Below are 11,314 nucleotides of genomic sequence, written 5' to 3'. Positions count from 1 at the left end.
CCAGCTTGCGGGACTGGCCTAAGGGATTTTAAAGGGGTTTTAATTACTTTTAAGTGGAACAGATTCAAATATTTCTTTTTAATTAATTTTAAACGTGTATTGTATTTTTGTATTTTATCTGATTGTTAGCCGCCCTGAGTCCGCAAGGAGAAGGGCGGGATATAAATGTAATAAAATAAATAAATAAATAAATAAATAAGATGCCGGTCCGTGGGAGAATCTCTCTTATAGTTTGACTAGCGTGTGCGCATGGCTCCTTGACTTTGTTATTGGGCCGGCCATGACTAAGCACGTTCCAGACGCTGGGTCTTTGGCAGCAACCGCCTCCCTCCTGCACCTCCCATCCGCACAAATAGCATCAGGGAGTTTTTCCTCCTTGGAGCTAAATGTCAATAGAGGATCCCCTTTCACACACGCAGATCCATCTTCCGTTTTTCTTTCCGTATCACCCTCATACCTGTCCCCTTTAGTCCTTTCCAATACCGTTCCACCTTTCCTTGTCCATAGCCGAGTACACGTTGCCCCAACCCGCTTTCCAACGCCTCCCCCACTCTCCGTCCCCTTTTTTATGGTACAGCTTCTTATCCTCCTATCTCCCCCCTTTTTTAGTCTGATGCAATTACCATTGCGAATGCAATGATCAGGGGCTACGGTCCTTCCCCCTTCTCCTTCCCAGCCAACAGTCTGCTTCTCAGCACCCCCATTTTCTTTCTCCGTCTCCTTCCTGATGGCACAGCTTTTTCCCTTCTTATCCCCCCCCTGTTCAGGTCCGATGTAATTGCCATTACAGACGCGAAGGTCAGGGGTTGCGATCCTCCCCTTTTTCTCCCGGCCGGTGTCTTCCGCCTGCCTATCACCACGCAGGCCGCTCCGCTTGCTCCGTTCCCCTCCCCAGTGTGTTTGTGCCGGGGTCCAAAGTCCATGCGGCGAATAGATCGTCGTCTCCAGCCGAGTTGGGGGAGTAGCTCTCTCCTCCTCCTGATGGAATGGGGGGTCCTGGGTTTCAGCTGGAACAGTCCGTTGAATTTGATCGATCCACGGGCTCCTATCAAGCCATATCGGGCTTCCCAATTGCCTAGGGCAGTGCATGCTGGTTGTTAAAGCACAATTCCTCCCCCCCATTCTATACGGTGCCTCCTCAGTCTCCTGGGGGTATTTGTCCGTTCCGGGGGGTGGGGAGTCTTCGGGATGCTGCTCATATTTCCCCAGGGTGTCAGTTGATTGTTGGGAATGACACGGAGATCGGGGGGGTTTCCTTAGTGTTCTGACAACTTGTACACATGACGGTTCCACAAGCTGTTTGCAATGGAACGGGGGGTTGCCCATGCACCAAGTTCTTAAAGATAGATGCGCTGGGCAAAGATCAATGTGGCAGTTAATGGAATCATTATTGGACAGACATGCCTCCTTAAGTAGACGACCACCCTTTGTACCGTCACTGGCCAGAACTCCCTCTCTTTTTCCTTTCTCTCTCTTCCCTCTCTCTCTTTCCTCTCCCTGTTTCTCTCTTTCCTCTCCCTCTCTCCTTTTCCCCTCTCCTCTCTCTCTCTTCCTCTCTCTCTTTCTTTCCTCTCTCTCTCTCTCTCTCTCTCTCTCTCTCTCTCTCTCTCTCTCTTTCCCCTCTCTCTTTCTCTTTCCTCTCCCCTCAAGATGTCTGGTTGCCCCTTTCAGTGACTCTGGACAGCTTACAGTTCAGAAAGAATTCAGGCAAACTGCGTTTTGAAGGTCAGGCTGGGGCTCGGTCGGGCCCTCGCGGGGCGCAATTAGAGGCGGCTCCGCGGAGGCCCGGGTGCCTGACTCACGGAGGAAGCCGGTCGGGAGCCCACAATTAGCGGGCCCACCAGGAGGCAGCTGACGTGGACACTCCTGCGGCGGTCAGGCGGCCCCCGAGCTGATAGGATTCCTGGCCAGCCGGCCACGGGGTGGGAGCGGTTCCCTCGCTGGGGCTGCTCGGCCTCCCCAGCTGCCGGCCGGCCTTTCCAGCACCAAATCCTGCAGGAGGGCGAGCTGGGCCAGGCTGGGCGGCGGGAAAGGAGGCGCAGGCGTGGGAAAATGGGCGGAGGTCCCGGGAAGGCCAAGCGTGGGGGAGCAGGAGGCAGCAGAAAGCGCCCGGAGCACCACGGACCCGGGAGATGCGTGGCCAGCTCGGCTGCCAGGGAGCAGCCTGGGAGCGATGCCCCCGCCGGCCCCCGCCCCCCCTCTTAAAAGCCCCCCAGTGCTGCGGAGGCCCTGGCCCGCTGCTGCCCGGGTCCCATCCCAGAGGGGAGCCGGCTGCCCGGACAGTGGGGGCGGGTGGCAGAGGTGCGGTGGTTTTCCCTCCCCCCCGGCCTTGCGTGCCAGCCAAACCGGCTGCGCGCCTGACTGCGAGCAGGCTCTCCAGGGCCGGCACATGCCGACGAAGGAATGAGGTTGCAGGAAGGAATGTGTAGCAGGCATGTCTGAGCTGCGGCGGGCGAGCGGCCCGTTTCTGCCCCGCCGTCTGCCCATCTTCCTCAGAAATCCCTGGGCCAGCCGGGCTTTGTTCTGCTGCACCCGGCTTTGGCAGTCGCTTCCATCCCAAGGAGCCCTTTCCCCACCTCTGGCCTCTCCTAGGAGCAGAGCTCGGGGGTCACAGGCGGTGAAGCTTGGGAAGGATGGGGGGTGCCAGCTCCCCCCTCCCAGGCGGCCGCAGCTGGGGGTCACCGGGGAAGCCTCCTGGGAGCCGGCTCAGGGCCGACAGAATCACACCCGGCCGCGAGAACAGGGCAGGTGCAACCGGTGCTCCAGGCGAGGGCACGCCCCGTGCAGAGAGACCTGGCTGGTTCGACAGGCTCCCTCCCTTCGCTGGGTTCCTGTGAGTTGCTCCGGAGGAGGAGGAGGCGGCTCCCTTGCAGCGGTCTCCTCTGCCCCGGAGCCACCGTCCCCAGGAGCAGACGGGGAGGCCCTGAGTCGCCGGCCGAGCAACCCAACGTGCGGCTGAGATCGAGCTGGGGGAAGCGGGGGTGGTGGTGGTGGTGTTCCCGGGGATCATTCCTGGCTCTGGGCTGCTTCCCCATTAAAGAAGGACCCGACAGACCGCACAACGCAGGGCAACACAAACACGAGGGAGGGTGGGGGACAGGGACCCTTTCAGCAGGGAGAGAGGCCAAGCAAGTTCAGGATTCTTGTACTCAGTTTGAGTTTGGGGAGGGGCCAGCCAGAGTCCAAGATTAGGGCTTGAGCAGCCTTATAAATCCAAACAGAGTTTTATTTTGGGCAGAAAACTCGAAGACAAGATTATAAAGTGGAAACATCTCCAGGTGACTTTTTTGGCAACCAAACTGGCTTGGCTGCCAGCGCCTTGGATGGGGCCAGCAATGCTCCCGCTGGCCGCCACCCCAGCTGGGACTGCCGCCGGGCCTGGCCCGGGGAGACACGTGGCTTGTTCGGATGCCCAGGGAGTGATGCTGGCGCCGGCCACCGCCCCAGCCGGGACTGCCCCCCGGGGGGCAGCAGGAGGAAGAAGGGGAGGAGGAGGGCGAGGAAGCCGCCGCCGCCGGGACTCCGCGCTGCCCGGGCTCACCCTCTGTCCATCTGATGTAGTCGCGGCGGGGGCTACCAGCCCCTCCGCCAGCCTGACTGCTCCCCCCCCGGTGCCCCTCTTGCCCTGGCGCCAGCCCGAGCCGCCCGTGGGGCAACAGGAGGAAGAAGGGGAGGAGGAGGAAGAGGGCAAGGAAGCCGCCGCCGCTGCCGGGCCCCAGGAGGAGGCTCCCCTCTCCTACCATTGCTGCATCTCCCTCTTCCTTCCTGGCAGCCGGGACTCCGGCACGCCTTCCCAGCCAGCGGGGCCAACGGCCGCGCTGGCTGGGGATTGCAGGGGCTGCTCTCCCTTGGGCCGCAGCTTGCTGGAGGGCTGGCCCGCTCAGCAGAGCCTCCGGCGGGCTGCTCTCAGCGGGGATCCTGGGGCTTCCCCCCGCGGCTCCACGGCCACGTGCGCCTTGGATGGGGCCAGCCCAGAAAAGGCACTTCCTGGCCACGCTTCTCCCAGGGGCAGGGCGCCCGGGCACAGGGCCAATCAGGAGCCCTGCGAGGGGGCAAGTCCACATGAGAGAGAGAGAGAGAGAAGGGAAGCGTAAGTGCCTCTCTGTCTCTCTCTCTGCAAATGGCAGAGGGGGCTCTGGAGCCGCAGGTGATGGCTCAAAGAGCCGCATGTGGCTCCGGAGCCGCGGGTTGCCGACCCTGCCATCTTCTTTTGCTGACTGCCAAGTGCTACTATGCATTCAAAGTATAATGAAGGCCTGGGGCATCTTTTCATCAGGAGGAGCTCCTCAAGCCTAATCCAAGGCAAGACTCTTGCACAGAAGAAGCAGCTCACGTTTTCCTCTCCTGAAGCCTTCAGTGCCTTCAAAAAAAAAATCTCCCCTCCCATGTGAGAGAGTGAAAACACTGTCTCAGTTGGCATCACTGTCACTTGTAGCTTAGCTTGTAGGGTGAGAAAATTACAGAAGACAGGATGTTGTCTGAGGACTTCCAGGAGCAGCTCTGGCCATGGAGGCCCAGAACAGGGATTTCCTGCAACTCCAGCTGAGTCACACCTCCTGACCTTTCTCTAGACCCAGCCTTGGCCACTTCACAGGAAGTCCAGGTGTCACCGAAGGAGTGCCACCTTATTGCTCATCCCAAGTTGGAAAGAAGGAAGCAGTGTGAAGCTTTCCTTTGAGTTTCTCCTTTGCTCCAGAAGTGGCAACTCAGCAAAGAAATAAGGGGCAGAATCCAGTTCTAAAGGTTACCTCAGACCTCCCAGCAGATTCTTCATCTCTCTCTCCTGGGCATCAAGTAGCAGCTCAGACATGTCTACCCATGTTGACATAGTAGCAGAGCAGAGAGCTAAAAACAAAGCTTAAGCAAATGAGCTGCAATGGCAGAATTTGCAACATAGGAGCTTAAAGAGTGTTTTGTCCAGGTAGCAGGCAACTGTCATTCTCCAAACTCTGGGTTCCCATCAAAGATGACTTTTCACCCTCAGGCAGCTTCCAAAAGACTGAGGCGATCTTCCGCTTGGCAACTCCTCTTTCAGCCTTACAATTTCCATTTTTTAAAAAAATAAAAATGCAGAGATTGTCTTTCCTCTTGGGAGCCCAGAACGTCAACTTCCATCAGGGGTCCTAAAGGTGGCTTTCGGGTCATCTGGAGGTGACTCCAGCCTCTTTCATTAGCTAGCACCAAGCTTAAGAGAATACTACTGAGGGAGCTGGCATCTTGGCAGCAGAGGCAGGGAAGTTATAGGAAGGGTGGAGGATGTGGCAGCAAGGATTCATCAACAGAGACCCCCTGGCTCATGGCCTGCTGTGTGGATCAAACAGCACAGAAGTCAACTTGTGGAGGGAGTTGAGCCTAGACAAGTTGAGTCTAGGCAGCTTAAGCATCAGGATTGATTGACGTGGTCTGAGACTTCTGCAGAAGCCATGGACTTTCACTGTGGCAAGGCCTGCCCAGGCTGGCTCCTTGTTCATGCCATGGGGTCAGACAGACTTTCCTCTTCAATCACCATGTATGCACCACCCTAAGAGGATTATCTGAGGACAGGAGATTGGCAGAGCCTGAGAGGGGGGAGGGAGAAGCCCCTCTAGAAAAGCAGCCGCCATGAGGTTTTTATTGCCTTCCCTCGTGTGTGTCTCTTCTCCCAAACAAACCAGAAGGCTTCAGGCTCGCCCAGCCAGTCATAGGGAAAAAGACACAAGGCCACCCGTAAGCATGGTTCTTGTGCTCCCCTTTAATCTTCCTTCTTACCACACTTGGCTGTAGGGCTAGGATCTTCCGCAAAGCAAAAAATTCTGTGTTTATTCCTCAAACACTGCCCAAACAATACATTGAGAAATCTGCCAAGGGCCGCCTCAGGAAATTTCAATGCCAGAAAAATGTCAGAAGGATCAAATGAAGAGTGGCAAAGATACCAACCCAGTTTCCAAGCAATAATACAGACAGCCATATGAGTTCAAAGAACCACCACCACTACTGAATAATCAGTGTCTGGGACATTGGGCACCATCACCAAGGGGGTTGAGTTGGTGGGGCAGCCCAGAATTCAAGGACATAATGTGGAGCATTCAAAAATAAATAGTGGACACCAAGCAGGCAGTCGGGACCCCAGGTCTGAGGGGACGTGGGTGTCTATGCAAGACCCTTGGCTTCCAGGGGCAGAGAGCTTGCTTGCATCTTCCTGCCAGAAAGGGAAGGGGGTGGCCCTGCCCAGTAGGGTGGGGAAAGGGCTGCTCTTCAAAGGCAGCTACTCCACAGGCTGCCAGCTTGACAGAACAGCCTGAAAAATGACTGTGAACTGTGCCAAGGGGACCATCCGATGCCTGTTAATGCCCTCTCAAGGGACCCCACTTGAATGTCTGGGAGCTCAACTGAGCACCATCTCTGCAATGGATGATACTAGTGGAAACTTGACACAGCCTTAATTGGGACTCTCTTGCTTGTCCTGGGTGTGTTTCCATGGAAATGCCCAGCACATTTCCAATACACCTCCTGGTCAGGCTCTGCCCATTCGGATGCCCTCACCATACACAAGCTTCCACCCAGTATGCCACATGCAGTTTTAGCTTAGCTTAAGCACAACCATGTGAGCATTTGGCTGCTTCTTCCTTTCCAACACCAACAATATTCCAGTGTCAGCAGCAAATATGGCCCCCTAACTGCTTCCTCCAACCCCAGACTGCCCATGAATAAGTTGGGCCACGTCTCTGCTACCTCATGAGGGCCACAACCGGCCTTCACTGACCACCCTTCTTGCTCTCTGTTGCTCCCGATAGCGGTGAAGGAAGCCCTCCCCCCTGAGCTGAGAGGGTCATCGGGAAAGAGAGTCAGGTCCTGCTCACCCAGGCCGCTGACAGTGTAGGTGGAGTCCCTGGCCCTCAGCAGAATTGGCCCACTCTCTTGCTGGCCTTCTTCCTTATAGTACAGCTTGTAGCCTTGGATGGCGGCCCCATCTGCAAGCTCTTGCTGCCACCTCACAGTGATTGTTGTGCAGTTCAGAGGTTCCAGGCGCAATTCAGGAGACTTTGGTGCTGGGAAAGAATGGATACAAAAGGCTCAACTTAAAGAGTATCAGGGGAGAACTTATACCTTAATCTAATAGCCAGTCTTACAGACTGGCAACTTCACATTAGTGCTTTGCCACCCTTTGGTTTGATAAAGGGGGTGGGAGGCATTGCAATCGTGCCAAAATTAGACACGTTTATTTATTTGCTGAAATTATATGGCTGACCATCTCACAGCTCACCACAAAACAAACTGGGGCCCACCATATCCTGGCCCCAGTGCTTGAGAAGAAAGCCATCTCACAATGGACTCTCTGGCAATCTTAGTAGCAGCAGCAGCATCTTCTCCCTGTAAACCCCCCTCCCCTTTTCCCCGTGGCTTTATTTGCCTTTTGCTTGTCACAAACAATGTTATTAAGGAAGGAAGAGCCACAATGTTTGGGAGCAGCCCATCCAAAGCCCCCTCAGTCTACACAAAACTGGCCAACCCCTGACTCTTTCTCGGGTGGAGGGACACTCTATTCAGACAGAATAGCTCTGCTGCTCATTTGGTGGAAAAATAGGGGGCACCTTTGACACTGGTGGCTTTTGGGGTGCGATGGGAAGTCCACAGAGAGGCCTCGCCCCAACCAACTTTTGTGGCAGCAGAAATACGAGCCAAGTAGATGCTGTCGGGCTTCAGCCCCTGGAGCAGGTATTCGTAGGTGGTTCCCGGGAGCTCCAGTGCCTGGATGCTGCTCTCCGTGCTGAGACGGAAGGAGAGGCGGAAAGCCACCAGCTCCCCTCGCCGGTACTTGGCCGGGATGGGCAGCCAGGAGATGAGGACGTCAGAGGGGCTTCTGCTGGTCAGGCTGAGCTCAGGAGCCCTCAGCGGGACTAAGGAGGAGGAAAGATGGAAGACAGAGTCAGCCCCTCCAAGGGCCTGAGGGAGGCTGCGTGCTGGAATAGAAAGAGTTAAGGGACTGAGCCTTCTGAGAGAAAGAGAGAGACAGAGAGAGACACAGAGAGAGAGAGAGACAGAGAGAAGCCTTGACAGAGATCCTTCCCTGCTGCTTCTCACACTTCCACTGTTCTTCATGTTTTGTTTCCATAGGTTTGTAATTGAAACGGAGGGCCCTGTTCTTGAGAGACTCTGACTCTCCTCGGTCAAAGCGCTGGAACTGGGCACAGGCCAAGTCAGGCCTCTGCTGCTGAAGAAAAGGGATCCTGGGGGGCTCCGTGCAGAACACGCCTGTTCCTGCTATTCCAAAGGACTCAAGCCCCACCGTGATCCCCTTGGGCTATGGCAGCTTGGTGGTCATAAGAATGCAAACAGACCCTCCCTTACAGAGTCTGACCAAACCCAGGAGGGGGGTCGTCCTCTATGGATTAAACTGCTGCAACCAGTCCCCCACCCCTGGGTTCTGGGTCTCTCGTAGCAGCTTTTTCAGCAAGGAATCCAGTACCGTCTTCCAATGTATGGCGAGTGACGTGGTCAGACATCTGGCTGGCCCCCAGGGGCATATAGGCCACGACGTAGAAGGTGTAGTTGCTGGCAGGGTCCAAGTCATCAATAATATAATGGGTAGTATCATTTCCAATCACCACTTGGTATTCTTCGTTGTTTAAGCCTGGAACACAAAAAGAACAGGCCAATAGCAGCAGCATGAGCATATTAGGGTGGAAGGCTCCCTCGGAAGCCACTAAATAGCATGAATAGGGTAGAAAATGTGTGAGATTTAGATCAAAAATGGATTCTTATCTAAAACAGAGCTGAGCATCTTTTGCTCAGTGGTATTCTGGGGAAAACGTCTGTGGCAATTTATGTCCAAATGTTGGATGCCCGGCTCAGCCTGTCAATGGCCTCTGAAGCAGGAAAGAGCTGGCAACTGCTCTGGACCCTCCTTAGCACCCGAAGCCTGTCAGCAGGCTATCCGCTCTGTAAAAGGCGCACACACATACACCCCGTCTGAAGCAGCAGCAGCCCTTCCACTTCAGAATGGAGGCAATGGGCTGACATTCCCCCAGTTGATTTTCCTACAGTTTTGAATTGTTGATAGCATTTTAATTAGGCACGTTCATCAGCATCTCACAAGCCTCCAATTAAAGGAGTGTTAATTAGGCATGATTTCTGACTTGCCACATAGGGAACCTGTATGCAGTGAATGGCTGCGAGGCCTCCTGTGGTGTTGCGGCTCCTGGCTCCAACACAAGGGAAGAGAAAGCTGCTCCCTCCATCTTCTTCTTTCTTAATCACTAACAAGGCATCAGCAACAGCCCTGCTCTTCCCATCCCCACAATTACCCTTCCCCCAAGTTTGAAGAAGAAATCATCTTCCAGAGCAGGTCTCCTCAAGAGACCCTCATTTCTTTGCCCCCCACCCCCCACCCCAACCATGAGAAAGCTTAATTCCCATGTTGGAGAACTGCTGCAAAGATGCCTCTGATCCATGCAAAATTATCTGGCTTGTGAGAAGCCTCCCACCCCATTTGGGAAACAAAAAGAGAGAAGCCCTTCCCACCCCTCTCCCATCAATTAGGTCTCTCAAGAGCCCCACCCTGGGGCCCAGCTCAAGGTCTCTCAAAGCCAGCCTTCTGCTCCCACAAGGATCGAGCAGGTGGGACTCAACAGCCTGTTTCTGTTCTGGTGTTGAGATTGGCCCCCCCTTCCAGGATATGCTGGAAGCCCACCGTTACTTTGCCAGCGATTCTTGCACCCCGGGTTTACCCAGAAAAAGGATCTCTGTGTGATCAATTTATATCGGTAAGTGACCTTACTTAGTTATAGTCGAAAAGTCAGGTAGTAGGTTGATTAAATACGTCATAAATAGAAAGGTTTCTAGACCACTAGAAAATTTTTTCATAAAATTATTTACGGTTTTAAATGTTATGCTACTCTTCCTTCTATACCGACGGAGATCTGACCAGGTAGGACCTGCTGCTGAAACTCCTGAAGGTCACTCACATACAGAAGAAGCTCCATAGATGGTCCCACATGGACCCAGAAGGCTCCTGGCCCCATGAGCGTTTCACCCCCCCTTTGTTCTCCTGGCCTCCCAGCAGCCCCAGTGCTGAAGCTCTCTTTCCGTGGGCCCTGCTCCACTCACCTTCCCTGCTCCACTCACCTTCCGCCTTCATATAGTGCACTGAGTAGGCAATCACTTTGTCAGAATTATACAGTGGCCTCTCCCAGGCCAAGAGAATGGCTGAGCTCGACACGGTTTCTGCATGGACACTGCAAGGTGCGCTGGGCCGGTCTTCAGAGAGAACCACCGTCAGGCGTGCCCTGGCAAGGACAGAGCCCTGGCTGTTCTCGGCCACACATTGGTAGATGGCATCATCTTCAGGGATGATCTGGTTGATCACCAATTTACTGGAAAGATGAAAAGAGAAGGCATTAGAAGGGAGCCAAAGCAGGCAGGCAGGTGAGAAGCAAAAGATGCCTCAAGCAGATAAAGAGAAGGCCGGTTCATAAGTGTGTGAGTCAACCAGGCCTTTAAGCCTTGCCCACAGAGCAGTGCTGGGAGGGTAGTTTTTATGTCCTGGGCCTGCTGAATCATTCAGCAGGCTCAGAAATGTTGCAAAGGGTCCCGGGCAAACCACAAGGCTGCCCAGGACCAGAATGGCTGTCTCCAGCCTTGCACACATGCGCAAGGCGCGAAAACAGCCTTGCATTCATTGGCTGATGCTGGCCTTTGCAAGGACACTATAAAAGGCCTGCGCACCATTTTTTCTGTTGCTGTTTGTTGGTGAATGAATAAAGAAGACTTGCTGTTCACACTACTCGTTTCCTTGCAATGCCTTTAACCTGCGAATTTAACAGTGGCGACGAAGGTGGGATCGCTGCAAGTAAGATTACCAACAGAAGAAGATAGGACTCACTAAGGAAGTCCTGAAGCCCTGGGGAAAGTTCGGCGTCCAGAATCGTGACTCTGCCTGCCAGTACACAATCACTGGAGGTGAGCTCAGCAGAAGGACCCCTTTCCAACAAAAGGTTTGCAGCGAAGGCGTTGACAAGGGTTGCAGAAGGCTAAGATAGGCCGGTTGTCAGACTTTGATATTTCCCACCCAGAATGTTAGAACTCGTACGTGGAGAATTACTTCAGAGTCAATCAGATAAGAGAAGACGCCCCCTTCATCTTCCACCAGCAAAGCTTGCCAAGATGTTCCAGAATAATTCACCAACATGCTGGAAATGCAAAAAAGTATACGGAACATATTATCATCTATGGTGGACATGCCCAGTTGCAAAAAAATACTGGACTAAAATAAAAAGATGGATTGAAGAAATAATAGATCAACCGGTAGACTGGAAACCAGAGATCTTTTTGCTGG

At 54.2% G+C, this 11,314-nt stretch overlaps 1 protein-coding gene across 1 annotated transcript in view; it reads right to left on the bottom strand.

Annotated features, from left to right (window-relative positions):
* The window catches only part of PRTG (protogenin), a 58,699-nt gene that overhangs the window by 24,242 nt on the left and 23,143 nt on the right, over positions 1-11,314 (bottom strand). The window contains exons 8-11 of the mRNA XM_015810990.1: positions 10,105-10,352; positions 8,447-8,611; positions 7,572-7,877; positions 6,840-7,028 (exon numbers count right to left, since the gene is read on the bottom strand). Of these exons, the coding sequence (XP_015666476.1) occupies positions 6,840-7,028; positions 7,572-7,877; positions 8,447-8,611; positions 10,105-10,352 (908 nt within the window). The remainder of the gene's footprint in view (positions 1-6,839; positions 7,029-7,571; positions 7,878-8,446; positions 8,612-10,104; positions 10,353-11,314) is intronic.

Source organism: Protobothrops mucrosquamatus, unplaced genomic scaffold (assembly GCF_001527695.2).
Source record: "Protobothrops mucrosquamatus isolate PMUCROS unplaced genomic scaffold, P.Mucros_1.0 scaffold27, whole genome shotgun sequence".
NCBI lineage: Eukaryota > Metazoa > Chordata > Lepidosauria > Squamata > Viperidae > Protobothrops > Protobothrops mucrosquamatus.
Note: the sequence above shows the minus strand (reverse complement) of the source record. Positions and strands in the feature narration are given on the sequence as shown.